Source organism: Oncorhynchus clarkii, unplaced genomic scaffold (genome assembly GCF_045791955.1).
Source record: "Oncorhynchus clarkii lewisi isolate Uvic-CL-2024 unplaced genomic scaffold, UVic_Ocla_1.0 unplaced_contig_1080_pilon_pilon, whole genome shotgun sequence".
Taxonomy (NCBI): Eukaryota; Metazoa; Chordata; class Actinopteri; order Salmoniformes; family Salmonidae; genus Oncorhynchus; species Oncorhynchus clarkii.
The window spans coordinates 38,398-56,171 of record NW_027258722.1 but is presented as its reverse complement, the minus strand read 5'-3'; the positions used below and the strand labels follow the sequence as shown (position 1 = coordinate 56,171).

Below are 17,774 nucleotides of genomic sequence, written 5' to 3'. Positions count from 1 at the left end.
GGATGGTTCAGAGTTCCATGCTTACAAAAAGGTTGATTGATACATGTCAGATGACAAGCCTACGACATGGTGTTAAATGCAAATCAGATACAATTAAGGTAGCTCCAACGGTTAGGATTGTTTTATATAGAACACTTTATTTGACATGTTAGAAAGAGACATTACACCCAAAGAATGTATCCAGAAGAAACATATAAATGACGCTCCTCAAAGAGGTCTTTGACATGTCGTTGACCTGTTGAGAGAGAACCTATTAGTTCAGTTATGGTCTGCCAGGGTCTGAAAAGCATAAAACAAGACCTACCTCTTTTCGGGTTGTCCTGATTCACACATTGTCCACTACAGGGGCCGCCAGACGGACTACTGGCATCACAGATGACCACATCACAATGGACAAAGACCTAGGAATCAAAGATTTGATGTGTCAGATGTTTTATTTATTTTTTTAAAGGGATGATTGCCACTCAAACAAAATTAACCAATAAAGATTGTTGGGTGAACTTTGTTACCTGGCCACTCGGCTCAACCGCATCCTCGGCGAAGGAAAACATATAGGCCTCAAAGCGTTTGACGTGAGGGGGGAAGTGGACCCTGGCGTCAGCTACCACCGGGTGGAAGACAACACGGTATGGATCCTCGGGGTTCTCACAGCTGCCAGTGGAGAGAGGGACTAAGTTAGGAACAAGAAAACCCCAACCGCCTTGTGTACGAAGTCTTGTGGTGGTGTCATGACTGCCCTGTGAGGATCAGATCAATTTACAGCAGAAGTGGGTTCTTTCTCCCCCTCCAGTATGAACTAAAGTAATGTTTTTGCCAACAGGCTCTCCCCAACAAAAATCACCTTTGTCTTGAAAAAACATATTTCATGTACAATGTAAAGGCTCGAGACTTCCTACCTGTAGAGTGAGCAGGTTTCTAGTAAAAATCACAAAATAAAAACCAATATGACATTCATTTTCTATAGCTAATCTGACCAGTCTTATGTTAGAAATATTGTTCATAGTGTTCAATGTTGTGCATAGTAAGTAGCCATGCCACAAGGGACATCAGAGCGGGTCAGACTGACAGAAGCGTCCCCGGCGGCCAGAGTGCATAAGAGGAATGGTAATAGAAATTAACATTAGACCAGAAAACCGTGAGGCGCAAGCTACACGTTCAGAACTTTCCTAAACTCACAAGTACCTAGAAAAATGAACTTAAGTGGGACCATTCTGCTACTATATCCAAACCATCCTACTCATCACCCACTGAGGAATCAGTGACAGGGTTGATTAGCCCATCTTCCAGAACGAGTGAAAGGATAATCCATCCTGTAGTTCTGTTCAAGACTAGTCATTGGAGCCACGGACAACCAACGACATTGTGACCTCATGTAGCCAATCAGAGAGAAGACAAGCCTTTCCACAGCGGCATCCCACAAATACAAATACATTCATGCTTTTACTCCAAGCTGGTGCCGGTTCGTGTGTTCAAAAACGTATCAACGATAAGTGTCCCTTACGGAACGGGGGGGGAGATACCTTGTAACAAGCCGTCATATTGTGTCACCTGTGTGTTTAGCCTGTGTTATTTAGTTAGCTAGTAATTCAATTAAACCAACTTGTATAGTACTGAATCATAAGGCTGGGGTTTCTGCAGCTGCAAGGAGGATACGATGTAATGGTTCATAAGTTCACTATCAATTTAATAGATTTCTACCGTCTAGAGTTTAAGTCGGGAGACGGTAACTTTAAAACCGCTTCCTCGGCACCCCAAATCCTAACATGATTCATTTAGAGTCGCCTAACAATTAAACAGTCCTCAGATAATTCAAGGTCACGACAGTGGTTTGTCATTTCTGATCTTTTGGCCCATCAGACCTGGATGAATCTGATTTAGTACGTTTTTATTTTATTTTAAAGAACAGAAATTGGGCTTTCCGTCAACAATATTTATTTTGGTCTACTGCAATGGCTTGTTAAATGACGGATGTCAAACATGAATATTCGATTCCATTGACATGAGGTGAAACGTCCCTCTAAATGGTTCTTAAAATTCTAAATTATCCAGAATTTTAAGACCACAGGCGACCTGAATATTGATCAATTGACCGTGGTTTAACCAAAGTTGCCGAATAGATGATACCATCAAGGAAATCATATTTTTCAACACAAGTACTTCATTTTAAACAAGAATTTCATGCAATGCGCCAGAGCAATTTTTCCGCTGTTGGAAAAATTGGTCACACAAAATAAATTCTACACCCACGGCATCGGATTCACACGTGGAAGACTTGTGAAGGGCGCAGCGCTACTATACAAAGTAACCTATGCATTGACAGTTAAGGCCTACTTTTTTTATTTGCATCTTTGGGAGGTTTATCCTTTACTGTTTAACTGCCCAATATTAGCAAAAAGGAATTTGTGAAATCTGAAGACGTTACATTGAGACAAACGCCCACACCAGTACAAATCCACTTGAGCTGACAGACGCTGTGCAAAATCCTGACCATCAAGATAGTTGCAGCTGAAGTGACAAATCTGAACTACCCATTTTGTGCACAGCCATGTGAATGTTGTCTTTTCCTATGATCTACAAAACATTTTCAGCTTGTTTTTTAAAAAACTGCTATGACACTGCTGATTTAATAAACAGCTGTAAAGTTACTCCGTGTCCACATTGCCAAATTTAGGTTTGATACCATTTCATAAAAATGGTAAAATTGCGTGATTTGATAGCATTTGCAAACCGATCCCCCAAATGAATGGTTTTGACCAATAAAAGTTGCTTCACTACAATGCTTGGTGTAACATGCATCCAGATACTGAAAAGGCACCCGCAAAATAAAGTGTCATTTGCAGCGTGCATAATCATGGTCAGTCATTGTAGCCCATTACAATGTAGGAAAAATAAGTCATCTTTCAATAGTAACCCAATTTAAATTCTTGAGATAAAAATTAGGCCAGCGTGTCCATCTGTGGAAAAGTGCTCACCCAAATCAAAAATTTAGTAACATTTTTTTAATACGAACATTAGCTAGCTAAATAAGGTTAGCAAGACGCTGCTACACTTGACCGTGGTATTTGTTCATGTTTAGAAACTCCAAATTAGCGCATTCCTCTAGGACAGGAAATTCCATTGAAAGTGGCATCAACTTCTGGGGATCCTGTCAACTGATCCTATTCAGTTTCAAACATCCATGCTGCACAGGCATCTGAACCATCCTTTAGGTTTAGTGCAATAACTGATTTAAACACAAGAGGTCACTTGTGCCTGAATTCAACCCAAACCCAACAACTATTCAGTCAGTGTTAAGAGCAGTTGTTTGAAACCAACCGGAAAGGCAAGCCAAGCTTGCCAGCCGCTCTTGATTTCCAGTCGACTGACCATCAGCTTGGCACAACACTGAACTGTAGCAAACCAAAAGGATAACATTGAGTAAAAAGGTGTAGGTAATGCCAACATTAACCTTTTCACACACAAGTTCCAAATATCTTAAACAGTCGCCCCAGTGGGAGTTGATTTTATGCACGTGGTCAGAATGCACTCACCGTTCCAACATTCAACCCGCGCTGACCTCAGTCCAAGGCGATTTTTCTATAGGCCGTTTCAACATTAATTTTGCCTCATTCACAAAGGGCGCCCATTTCACTGTTGCAGACCATTTCGATTTGAGAATTTAATGAGCTGGACAAACTTTCCTTCAAAAGAAAGCCCAAGCACTTCCCCAGATCAAGTATACAGTCCTTGCACATTTATTGCCTTCATTACAATTAACTGTGAACATGCCTATCAAAGTGTCTTATTTTCTGTGTAACGTGTTGTCGTTTCTGCTGTAGCGTACCGTTAGTATAATGTACTCAGCGTTTTATTAATGCATTCTGATTCTTGCCTAGATTGTAATGGACACGTGTGTAAAACACTTGAAGTTGGTACTGAATATGAGCTAATGCCAACGCCATACAATGCAGTCAGGTTCATGTACACGCATGTCAGACTTATGGTGATCGCAACTGGAGTACCCCATTGTCTTGAATGCACTGAAATCGTTAGTTGATTTGAACACGGCATCAGAGTGTAAACTATGGTACCTCAGGGTTGCCAGATCAGACCCCCCCCCCCTTTCCAGGGGTATATAGCTTAGAGAAACTGTCTTCCGCCATTTATTGTTGATAAATTCCCAGATCTTAGTAATATTTCCTGCATCATCCTCTTCACAATACCTTCCCCCAAGGACTTAACCCCCAATAATGGATTGTGCTATATCTTGCAACTCTGTTTAGCTTTCGTGCTACGGTTGTATTTGGGGAGGTGACAACAATTGGCTTTTGGAATAGTTACCTGTAAACTACTTGTCATGTGTACGCCGTAACAAGTACAAAGATTAGTCACATGCTGAAGTGGCCAAACTGAGTTAAGATCTCAGGCAACGGGCGCAGTGAACAGCATTCTAGGAGTTCTTGCTTGACAAACATGGACTCCATACTTTCTAAACTAGATTACTAGAAACTAGACAAGTCAACCTGTTATTTAGACTAGATAACGTTAACATTTATATGTTTTACAAGCAAAGGTGGAATAAAGTTGTGAAGACCTTTATTTCTCATCAGTACAAAACATTTCTTAGATGCTTTTCAGACAATGCGGTTTAGAGTCGTTTGATGCAGCTCCAATGATACACTGCAGGGATTACTCAGCGATAACACGCGCCAGATTCTCTCATAAGTGTTAAATTGGGTGGAGATCTGGTGACAGACCGCACATGGCTCACATCGTTTTTAAGCATTGTGACCACTCGACCTATGGATGGGGGCATAGCCACGGTAGCCAAAGTAAATGGCCTGCCAAGCATGATAGGTTGCTAATTACTCAGGAACCACACCTGTGTAATAACACTTGTTTAGGCCCAAAAACAACATGTTACCCATTAATGATGAGATTCCACCGGGGTCGGGAGTCGCGGTCTTCGTTGAGGGTGGCCCAGCAGTGGTCAAGCACCAGCGCTACCTTGGGATCAGAGGACGTGGTCAGCTCCACCTCAAAGTGCAGAGGCTGTCTCAGGTACCTCACCACTGGATAGTCCTCCTCCTGGTGGAACGTGTTATACGAGGCGTCTGGAACACAGAACAAGACAACCGGGGGTCGTGTTCAGTGGGCACCATCTGAACTTGTCCATTAAGAAATGCTCGTTTATCATATCCTGTTGTGCCCCGATGAACACAAGCCATTTATAGCAAACACTACCCACCCCCCACCAGAGGCTTCTAACAAATTCCCAAATCCGCACCTCACCGTTACTCCATAGCCACACCTGTAGATCTCAGAAAGCAAGAGGAATATCATAAGGCTTAGATTTTTGGGAATGGTTTTGTAAAGGAGACCTTCCAAGATACTTTTAGAGGCTAGGGGTCAAGTTGAAATTCTGAATTTGTGCACGCTTACCCTGAGCGAGTCTCATTCTGACCATTAGCCGACCCGTCCCAGTCGCGGCAAAAGGCTCGTTGTCACGCGGCCTGGTCAGGAAGGCCAATGTGCGAGTGATGTTGGCCACATAGTAGCAGGAAACCTTTAACCTAAAAAGAGGGATGTGAGCAACTTCAATAGGGGAAACTTCAAGCAGTGGAGTGGACACTGGTAGTAGAGGCCCATTTTCCCTGTATACAAAGTATTGAGCAATTGGTGAAGAAAAAAAATGCCCTATAACAGCTACAATTGTGATGCGTAATGCACTTACTGATATTCCTCCTCTGAAGACGTCGTGGCATTCCGCTTCACCTCAAGTTCATCTGGCAAGGAGATTTCGTTCTCATACAGCATGACATTGTTGATAAACTATGTAGTAGAGGGGAATTGCTTATTACAGCCTGCAGAAGCAAACAGTCCGTAAATACACAGTACCCATCACCTCAGGGTAATAGTCATTTTACCTTCCTGGTGGTGCCACAGGAGTTCACAGTGAAGTGGAAGTAGGCGACGCGATCGTCACTGTAGGTGGGACCACAGGCGGGGTCGCTCAGGGTCAGCTGACCGGGGTTCAGACCGGGAGCAGACTCCACCTTCACCGCCAGCGCAGTCATCGTTCCGTTAGAGAAACACTCTTGGAGGTAGGGGAGCAAAAGACCTGGGTTCTGTATTTGTTACACTTATTGAGCTTGCCGAGCACAGTAGAACCAATGGAATAGCACCAAAAGTGCAAACCATGCCCATCTGGCACTACTATTAGACTCACAGTATTTGCAAGGAACCCAGGTTTGGTAACCATGTTAAACGACTATTTATCAGAAGTAATTGTTTGAGAACCAACCAGTCAGCGTTTTGAGGAAGCTGCAAGCCAGGGAAAAGTATTTGATGGTCATGTTGTTGTAAGGATTCAACAGAGCCACATCCAGTCTGCTCCTGACAGAGGACGAGTGAACTGACTGGGAACCAATGGGAGAGTTCATTAGTCCAATATTGTATGCATGTACACAGGGTAAGGAAAGCGAGGCTAGCTGCAGCAATTTAGGTTAACATGTTTTGGGAGAGAGTCGTACCTCAAACACTGCGTCCGGCGAAGAGAAGGGCAACGTGATGGTGAAGTCTGTGTCGCCCTCTGTTAAATACTGTTGAGCAAACTCATGGTTAAGCAGCCGCTTGCCAACCAAGACCACAAAAAAGGGCTCTTGGTTCCTGTAGTCCACAGTGATGTGGAAGTTCTCCTGATCACAGTTGCCAGTGACTGAAGGTGGCACTACAAGGACAAACAGGGTTGTGTTCATTAATTAAGCACAAAAAACAGGAAGGTACTACTTGAACTTGTCCAAGACGAAACCCTTGTTTAGATTGCAAAATGTTTTGCTACGGTGGGACTGAATAAAAACGATCCTGGCAAATCAGGAACAGGACAACTGGGTCCAACTACTCTAAAGCTTAACATTTTCTTTGTAGAGAGACCGCATAGGAAAACCCTACAGTATGGCTAGTTGGGCTTTCACTGCCAATTTCCTTTCAGGGCAATCATTAACGAGAGGAAACCATTCAACAGTAGTTTGGAGTAGTCCAGAGACATACCAATGTCCAGCAGTACAGCGTCCACAACGGCAGAGTGAGAGAAAGGCGCGTACTCTGGAAAGATGACCAGGCCGTAGATCAGCTGAAGAGTGAAGGTTGTGACACCTTGTTCCGCCCTTCTCTGTAGTGAAGTTAAAAGCATCGGTCAATTGGGCAGCATTATTGTTGTAACAGAACGCTATTCAACATCAACTGACAACTAAGTACATATGGGTACTATTAAAACAAACTATTTACTTAAAGTAACGTTGCCCTCATTCCTCTACATCAAATGCACACAACTGCCAAAATAGTGGAAACACTTGAGTAAATGAGGGATACAAAATACATCTGTGCCATTATTTATATTTTGTTGGTGGCCCACTTATTAGGGCATGTACAAATCACTGCGTGTGGCTTTGCATTTAACAGAAACACACCTCCTTGAAGACCACCGGGTCTGAGAAGGGCACCTCCAGCCTGAAGGTCTTCAAGGTGTTGTCCGGGGATCTCTGCTCCCGAACATTGAAACCCCTGGCGTTGCACTCTGCAACAGTTAGCACCATGGTGGGAAAGGTGATGTTCAGCAGCTCCACATCAAGGTTGAAGGTCCCCAACTCAAGCACAAACACTGCCTGCTCAGGAACTGTGTCTAAGGGCGTGTCTGTTCATTGGCAAACAAAGGAAAACATTTTGAAATGCGGTACAATGGAAGTTGAACATTTACATTTGTTATTGGGTAAGTCCAGGTATTGCCTCCCCGTTTCAGTACATTTCCTTCTGTTTTGTGCCTAATGAACAACCCAGGCATCCCAAATTACCATAGGCACTATTTAACTAAACCAGACTCACAGTTGCGAACTTGTGGAGGCCTGGCCATCAGAGGTGTTGTGATAGGGAAGAGGACTTTATAGCTGGTGTCCTCGTGTGCGACCTCCTCGATCCACAGCAACTCAAGCATGGGCTCAATGGTGTAAGTGACAAAGTACTGGTCATCCTGAATATGGCTCTGTAAGGGAGACGAGTGATGCAGTCAGGCTGTAATACACAATTGGAGTGCAAAAAAAGGTAAATGTTCCTTATGAGCCAGACTGTTAAATACAATTATTCTACCGCTTGTCTTTTTGCCGCTCGTAATTTAAGACAAAATATCCAAAGGAAAGTATTGGTTACCAGACTTTAGAGAGCTGGTAGGTGTATGGTTGTCAACTTGCATTTCCGGCGGTGTGCATTTTCAGAGCAACTGACACGTAAAGTAAACACTTGCACAATATGTAAACAGCAGCCGAGTGTTCCTTGCATTCAGTTGACAGTGGCAAAGCTACCGGCTACCTAAAAAGTCAGGTAAACAATACTTTAGTGTGGATATTTGGTCTCAAATTTCAAGCGGCTAAAGGACAAACTGCAAAGACAAGCGGTAGAGTATGTTTAAATGTAATTTCATGCAAAATTCACACAATTCTGCAATCCATTGTAATCCATTGATTAAGCAGACAATTGCTCAATAAGAAACATTTTACACAAGACAACCTTTCTAGGAGTTTACCCATGAGAGATGGCAAAGGGTTACTGCAAAGCACTGACAACTGCTGTAGTAAAAAGGGCTCTACAAATAAGACAGAAATTAAACAGGAACATTTTACTAATCCAATGCGGACCTTGAAATAGCCGCCAACCGCCCCCACCGGAATTTCAACAATAATATGAGCCTCTGTGACTAAAACAGAGTAGTTTCTGGCAGCCATTTCCTCAGTGTCCAGCCTCTTAGCGTCAATTCCCATGTACACCTCCAACATGGTGAAGGCATCAGAGGAGAAAAGTGGGTCTATGTGCTTGGGCATGTACCAGGTGATCACTTCTGGAGTAAAGGCCACTGCCTCTGCAGTGAAACAAGAAGCCAAGGGCACATCAAAACAGAACATTTTCCCAACTGAACACTACATGAAAGTCTTGTCTGGAGCCAATTAAGAACTGGGCTTATAGGATCTTAAATTATTTCACACTCAACCTGGTGTTGGACAAACAGCTGCGGCATCTACTCGAGTAACCAGCCACTTCTGCTCAAAGAAGGTTGAGGTTGAGAGCACCCGCATCGGAACCCCAGCTACCTGTTCAGGGGGCAACCACATCAGGGCCATGTTCAGTAGGGCACACCGTATTAACAATATGTTGCAGAGTTCAGGTAGGGCCACCGTTTCCAAATGTTTGCTCTACTGAACATGACCCAGTTCATGGAGGTCAGCTTACATTCTGGAGGTATGTCTCCTCTGCATTATGAGGGCTTCTTAACACCAGCCGTGTGGGAGTGTTGGCTATTGCATAGCCCTTTCTTTGGACCTCATCCACATTCATGACATTCTTGCTAGGACTAAAGACGACTGCTGTCATTTTGTATCCTGAAGCAACAGCCTGTCTCAGGAAATGGAAACATGAATTAAACAAAATTGTCAACAAACGCACATTGTTTAGCGCCATCCTGTCATGTTGTAGTGAAATTACAGAAACTGAAATATGGCTACCTCAGCTCCTCTACGGAAGTTGCCGCCCTTTGCTTTCGGGCCCCCAGTGGTCTGTTCGGGGACGGTTTGGATGTCTGGAAGAGTCCTTCTGACAGACACCTAGAGAAGGCCATTATTCCCTATGCATTTTCTCCCTCCCATACAATAGGAAATCAAGGGCCAGTTCTCAATCTGTCCACTCCCCTCCTTAAATGCATTGAGAATAGGCCAAAATTCCTCACCTCTAAAGTTCTCCTATGTGCATTTTGAAGAGGCGAGTGGAATTGAGAGTCAAGACCTCTAGGTTGTGTTGCAGAAGAAGTGAAAACACTGGACAGTTGTAGCTCTAAGACAGATCATTTATACAGGCAGTACGACAAGCGCGACTGTAAACATGTCCATTGGGGCATGCTCTGCTCACTTGCCTCCATGTAGTTGCGGTCACACAGAATCTCTCGGGAGGTCCAGGGGGTGTAGCTACAAGTTTTTCCCACTCTATACACAGGGTCTTCAGTCATGTGGTTTCCTGGCAGCCTGAACTGCATGACCAAGCTGAACATCTTATCATCCTAAAATGAAGGGGGAAGAGAAAAGCCTTCACTATATTGCAAAAAACTAAATTCAGGTGACATTCATGCAAGTTATAGACTGTGGCAAAATTGGCTATATGAATGCAGCTGCCACTGTATTGAAGCCACACTACAGGAGAAGAGCTCAATAGTTCACATCACTGCAGTCTGTATCAGAAAGTTGGCTGGCCCTCTGAAAGCCCTCCATAAACTTCTGCGGTACCTTACGTCATCGTTAACTAAGAGGTAAGAGACCCAGACCCAGGGGTGGCTAACAATGGAGATCCTTTTGATATCCACAGAGTTAAGTCAAACTGCGTCGATGTTTCTGGAACCGTACTTCTAATAACCTCCATGCGCTAAATTGTATGTATTAGCACCTCTACGGCAACAACTCAGGCTTATTGAGGACCTTTTTACTGAAGAATGTGTTTAATTATTTCCATCTAGTGATGCAAATATTGACTTGTATCTTTGTGTATACAGGGCTCATCTGCAAAAGAGCCTGGTCTCAGCATGACTCCATGTCAAAGGTAAATAAAATTACATTGCTACAGTACGAGTTGCAAATGCAGTGACACGAAAGGCAAATGTCCATTTGAAGTACAAGCAAACGCTACAGTTCTTAGGGTTACCATGTTTTGGGAAAAGCAGTTTTGAAGAGAAGCAAAAAACATGGCATTCCCCATGGGGTCAAATTTAAAGCTGAATCCACACTGAGTAGCAAGGCCAGGCGTCAGGTTTATGATTTGTGTGTCATCTGGAAGGGATGGAGATGGTGTGAACACAATAGTTGACAAGCAATATCAAGCCATGAATTATGAAAGGAGAGAAAGAGAATCATAAAGAGGCAAACTCACTGAAGACAGCATCAACCTCTTCAAAAAGAGGAGCGACACTCAAACGAATAACGTTACCAAGGCATTCAGCGTTGAGGTCATCTGGAATAGGAAAGGTTAGTTAAAAATAAAATATTGTCAAACGCTTAGTGCTTAAATTTGCAGGGTGCAAAATGCATACTTATAGAATGTGGCTGTTGTGCTTGTATGCCCACAGCTGCCATCAATAGGCAAAACAACCTGTAAGGTATTTGACAAATTATGATTGATTAAAAAGGAGGAAGAACACAACTCAAATGTTTGCGTCGCATAAGACTCTCCTAGGCCTGCTACTACTTACCCTGAGCTAAGGAAAATACTCATTGTAGAACAGATTTGTTCCGATAAAATACACAGCTACAGAACCTGATATTTGACCCAAAGTGTGCAGCCTACAGCCCAGGGGTATGCAACTTCTACCCTATGACAAAGGCTTCCCACACTCAGTCACCTGAACCCCAAAGGGCTGCACATTTTCTTTTTATTCCCCTAGCCCTACAAATCTGATTCAAATAATCATCCAGCTTTGTTAATCTGAATCAGCTGTGTAGTGTTAGGACAAAACCCTAAATGTAAGGCTACTGTTCAATTTTAGAAGGGTGCTCCGCCCTCACCGCTTTTATCCATTCATGTCAGGGGCCATGGACCGGTGCATCTCGGCTCAGGTTAATAGAACTCCCTCATTAGCAGCACAACAGCCTTTCACAGGTGAAACGCATAATTACCCAACCGTCTACAATTGTAGCCCAGACAGAGAGAAAGATATTGGCCTCTAATGGCCAAAATGCTGCATTTGCATGCACTTTCACAATTTGAATGTAATCAACTGGGTGGGACTACCAACTTCATTGGCTGAGCCCTACTGGTGACCCTGTTGAAGTCATGTCCCATCAGGTCATCAGAAGGGCTCAGACAATTGTGAAGAAGAAATGTTACTACTTTAATATGAAGATAGCCTCAATGGCGCTGCCCATGCTGTCACAGACACTATATTGGCACAGATGCATAGATGAGTCTTTTATCTTCTTATGGCTGGGGGCAGTATTGAGTAGCTTGGCTGAATAAGTTGTCCAAAGGTGCCCAGAGTAAACTGCCTGCTACTCAGTCCCAGAAGCTAAGATATGCACACTCTGAAGTTTCTAAAACCGTTTGAATGATGTCTGTGAGTATAACAGAACACATATGGCAGGCAAAAACCTGAGAAAAAAATCCAACCAGGAAGTGGGAAATCTGAGGTTGGTCATTTTTCAACTGATTCCCTATTGAAGACACAGTGGGATATTGGTCATGTTGCACTTCCTAGATGTCAACAGGCTTCCACTAGATGTCAACAGTCTTTAGAACCTTGTGTGATGCTTCTACTGTGAGGTGATGGCGAATGAGAGGGGAATGAGTCAGAGGTCTGGCAGAATGCCTTGAGCTCGTGACGCTCGTTCACATGAGAGCGAGCTCTGTTCCATCGCAATTCTACAGACAAAGGAATTCTCCGGTTGGAACATTATTGAAGATTTATTTGAACAACATCCTAAAGATTGATTCTATACATCGTTTGACATGTTTCTACGGACTGTAACGGAACTTTTTGACATTTCGTCTGCTCCTAATGAACACACTTCGTGAGATTGGATTTGTTTACAAAACTCGCTAACAAAAGTAGCTATTTGGACATAAATGATGGACATTATCGAACAAAACAAACATTTATTGTGGAACTGGGATTCCTGGGAGTGCATTCTGATGAAGATCATCAAAGGTAAGTGAATATTTATCATGTTATTTCTGACTTCTGTTGACTGCACAATATGGTGGATATCTTTTTGGCTTGTTTGGGCTCTGAGCGCCGTACTCAGATTATTGCATGGTTTGTTTTTTCCGTAAAGGTTTTTTGAAATCTGACACAGCGGTTGCATGAAGCAGAAGTATATCTTTAATTCTGTGCATAACAATTTTATTTTCATCAACATTTAGTATAAGTATTTCTGTAAATTGATGTGGCTCTCTGCAAAATCACCGGATGTTTTTGGAACTACTGAACATAACGCTCCAACGAATACTGAGATTCTTTTGACATAAATATTAACTTTATCGAACAAAACATGCATGTATTGTGTAACATGAAGTCCTACGAGTGTCATCTGATGAAGAACATCAAAGGTTAGTGATTCATTTTATCTCTATTTCTGATTTTTGTGACTCCTCTCTTTGGCTGGAAAAATGACTGTGTTTTTCTGTGACTTGGCTCTGACCTAACATAATAGTTAGTGGTGCTTTCGCCGTAAAGCCTATTTGAAATCGGGCACTGTGGTGGGATTAACAAGAAGTGTATCTTTAAAATGGTGTGAAATACTTGTATGTCTGAGGAATTTTAATTATGAGATTTCTGTTCTTTTGAATTTGGCGCCCTGCACTTTCACTGGCTGTTGTCATATCGATCAGCCCTAAGAAGATTTATCTATCTCTATGAGGCAAGACAATTGTCATTCAGGATTTGGCCTTAGCTGTGTTCGAACTAACTGTACTGTTTGTGACATGAATTGAGTATTTAGTATGCTTATTGGTCATAGTATACCTGTAGAAATATATCATAGTATACCTGTATACCTCTGGCCCTTCTTTGGACACTGTGTTAACTAACCTCCAGATGAGCTTCAATGCTATACAACTCTCCTTCCGTGGCCTCCAACTGCTCTTATATGCAAGTAAAACTAAATGCATGCTCTTCAACCGATCGCTGCCCGCACCTGTCCGCCCGTCCAGCATCACTACTCTGGACGGTTCTGACTTGGAATATGTGGACTACAAATACCTAAGTGTCTGGTTAGACTGTAAACTCTCCTTCCAGACTCACATTAAGCATCTCCAATCCAAAAGCCCCATTTACTACCCACCACTGCAACTATACGCTCTCGTTGGCTGGCCCTCGCTTCATACCCGTCGCCAAACCCACTGGCTCCAGGTCATCTACAAGTCTCTGCTAGGTAAAGCCCCGCCTTATGTCAGCTCACTGGTCACCATAGCAGCACCCACCCAGAGCACACGCTCCAACAGGTAAATCTCACTGGTCACCCCCAAAGCCAATTTTTCATTTTGCAGCCTTTACTTCCAGTTCTCTGCTGCCAATGACTGGAACGAACTGCAAAAATCACTGAAGCTGGAGACTCAGATCTCCCTCACTAAGCTTTAAGCACCAGCTGTCAGGGCAGCTCACTGATCACTGCACCTGTACACAGCCCATCTGTAAATAGCCTATCCAACTACCTCATCCCCTTGCTGTATTTATTTATTTATCTTGCTCCTTTGCGCCCCAGTATCTCTACTTGCACATTCATCTTCTGCACATCTATCATTCTAGTGTTTAATTGCTATATTGTAATTACTTCGCCACCATGGCCTATTTATTGCCTTACCTCCCTTATCCTTTCCTTATTTGCACACACTGTATATAGACTTTTTCTACTGTATTATTGACTGTATGTTTGTTTATTCCATCTGTAACTCTGTGTTGTTGTATGTGTCGAACTGCTTTGCTTTATCTTGGCCAGGTTGCAGTTGTAAATGAGAACTTGTTCTCAACTAGCCTAACTGGTTAAATGAAGGTGAAATAAAATAGAAATAAAAAAATACTATGGATATATTTAGTATGCCAAATGTTCCAGGATGTCGTACTAAATTCGCCAAAATATGAGGAATACACGAAGAGGACACTATTTCCGTACTTTAGGGCCAATAATGCAATTCTTCAGAAAATGGGCGTGGCTTCACATCGTTTCCAGATTTGTTGAAAATGGCAGAAAATATGCAGTCGAAGTACAACGAGAGCGGATACAAATTCATTGCTTTAACTAATTATGACAAATATTAAGAAAATGTTGAGCAATGTAATAAAGTAATTACTTTTTAAATAAGTTAACTTACACGTTATATTGGCTAACAATTTGTTAGCTACACTGGTCTTACGAACCACATAGCTTTATCAGTACAGCAGTATGTACCGGTATGTTGTTAGCTAGATACCTAACGTTAGTTGGCTACTTATAGATCAAACTTGACAAAATAATAACTATAGGCTATCTAACTAACTACCCAATGTTTGACGTGATTATTCCCGTCATTCTGAGCTTAGCTAAATGGTATAGTCATTGTGCGTTCTCAATGGACATTCGGGTGCTTTCGTAAATTCGCTCTGGCTGTCTACTCTGCTCTGAATTTACAAACAGACAATCTGACAACGCTCTGAATTCATGAGCGCATTCTGGAACTCCTGATTGAATTTAAGAACACACCTGAAGTCATATAATGTCTAACCTGTAATTTGTTATGCTAGATAGCTAGCAAGAGGTTGCATAGCAACAGCATCAGCTTCCGGTAGACAGGTGAAAAGCTAGTACGCGCAATTGAAAGCATACTGTTCGTTTACAGTATACTAAAATTAACTAATAATATATAGTATGCAGTATATACTCATTAAGTATGTAGTATACAGTATGTTAGTATGGGTATTCGAGCACAGCTCTTGTGTTTCATCAATGCTCATTAAGAAATGCTAGCGGCTATGACTGAAGGCAAACAAGAATTGTCTTGGGGGTGTGGTTTGATGTGGGTGTTTCTTGGATGTGTTTTTACCATTCAATTGCAATAAACAAGTGCAGTAGTGAATACGTAAGGTTAGCCAGCTTTGCTGTAGAAAACAAAGTTTTGAAGTTGAGGACTTCTCCCGATGAGCATTGACACCAGAGCAAGCTCATTTGGGCTACAGTTTGAATCACAACGTACCAGATGAGTGCGGAATCTGACTTTGGACATTGAATTATTATTATTTAAAAAATGTTGTGTTCGATCAAAACATTCGGTTTCGGAAGTGAATGTAGTGGTGCGTTTGGTTGGTGGATCTGCACATCTGTACTGAGGTAGGCTGTGCAGGTAGCCTAGATGAGAGTACGTCTGAGATGGATGAAGGTGAAAGGATCAGTGATGAGTCTACCTACAAGACTGTACACATTTTTTGGTGGAAAATGTTCGGAAAAGGAGACATGGGTGGATTTGCCACAGATGGGAACATAGATGGAAGGGGAGAATCTAGAAGAACAAACAGGCAGGGAGAAGAGGTACAGGAGAACAAAGTAGTAGTATTTTTTTTATCTGAGACAACCAGTAAAATGTTACATCTGATAACGTTGTCAGATGTACAGTGGTTCTTACTTTTGAAAGTTTTGAGCTTATGCAGCCACCGTTTGTGGTAGATGGTGGCAGATTGTGGTAAATTGCGTCTTGGCTGACACTTAAATAACGTGCCATAGAATTATGCGGAACCACGCAAGATGTGCTGCAGGATGCCGCAACATTTAAGCTTATAGGGTTCCAAAAAAGGACCGCAAAAACATACGAAATAGGTTGTTCCAACCTGTAAACGAACAGTATGCTTTCAGTCGCGTGTACTAGCTCTTCACCTGTCAACCAGAAGTTGATGCTGTTGCTATGCAACCTCTTGCTAGTTAGTTAGCATAACAAATTACTAGTTAGACATTTTACGACTTCAGGTGTATTCATCAATTCAATCTGGAGAACCAGATGGGCATGGTTTGCACATTTGGTGCTATTCCATTGGTTCTACTGTGCTCGGCAAGCTCAATTAAGTGTAACAAATACAGAACCCAGGTCTGATGGCTACCTGTCTTTTGCTCCCCTACCTCCAAGAGTGTTTCTCTAACGGAACGATGACTGCGCTGGCGGTGAAGGTGGAGTCTGCTCCCGTTCTGAACCCCGGTCAGCTGACCCTGAGCGACCCCGCCTGTGGTCCCACCTACAGTGACGATCGCTTACCTACTTCCACTTCACTGTGAACTCCTGTGGCACCACCAGGAAGGTAAAATGACAATTACCCTGAGGTGATGGGTACTGTGTATTTATGGACTGTTTGCTTCTGTAGGCCGTAATAAGCAATTCCCCTCTACTACATAGTTTATCAACAATTCATGCTGTATGAGAACGAAATCTCCTTGACGTCTTCAGAGGAGGAATATCAGTAAATGCATTACGCATCACAATTGTAGCTATTAGCTCTTTTTCCTTGACCAATTGCTCAATACTTTGTATACAGGGAAAGTGTGCCTCTACTACCACTGTGTCCACTCCACTGCTTGAAGTTCCCCTATTGAAGTTGCATATTTCCCCTATTGAAGTTGCATACTCTTTTAAGGTTAAAGGTTTCCTGCTACTATGTGGTCAACATCACTCGCACATTGGCCTTCCTGACCAGGCCGCGTGACAACGAGCCTTTTGCAGAGACTGGGACTGGTCGACTAATGGTCAGAATGAGACTCGCTCAGGGTAAGCGTGTACAAATTCAGAATTTCAACTTTCAACCATTCCCAAAAATGTAAGCCTTGTGATATATTACTCTTGCGTTCTGAGATCTACAGGTGTGGCTATGTAGTAACGGTGAGGAGCTGATTTGGGAATTTGTCAGAAGCCTCTGGTGGGCGGGGGGGGTAGTGTTGGCAGTGTTGGCTATAAATGGCTTGTGTACATCGGGGCACAACAGGATATTATAAACAAGCTTTTCTTAATGGACAAATTCAGATGGTGCCCACTGAACACGACCCCCGGTTGTCTTGTTCTGTGTTCCAGACGCCTCGTATAACACGTTCCACCAGGAGGAGGACTATCCAGTGGTGAGGTACCTGAGACAGCCTCTGCACTTTGAGGTGGAGCTGACCAGGTCCTCTGACCCCAAGGTAGCGCTGGTGCTTGACCACTGCTGGGCCACCCTCAACGAGAACCGCGGCTCCCGACCCCGTTGGAATCTCATCATTAATGGGTAA

General features: G+C 42.9%; 1 protein-coding gene and 1 pseudogene across 1 annotated transcript; one reads left to right on the top strand and one right to left on the bottom strand.

The window, feature by feature from the left end:
• Window positions 1–300: 300 nt before the first annotated feature.
• LOC139398326 (uncharacterized) lies at window positions 301–10,431 on the bottom strand (annotated as a pseudogene).
• A 6,236-nt stretch (window positions 10,432–16,667) lies between these two features.
• LOC139398325 (zona pellucida sperm-binding protein 4-like) lies at window positions 16,668–17,774 on the top strand. Its single transcript, XM_071144387.1, has 3 exons — window positions 16,668–16,789; window positions 17,150–17,280; window positions 17,581–17,774. Exons 1-3 carry the CDS (start codon window positions 16,668–16,670, stop codon window positions 17,772–17,774), a joined length of 447 nt encoding a protein of 148 aa, XP_071000488.1.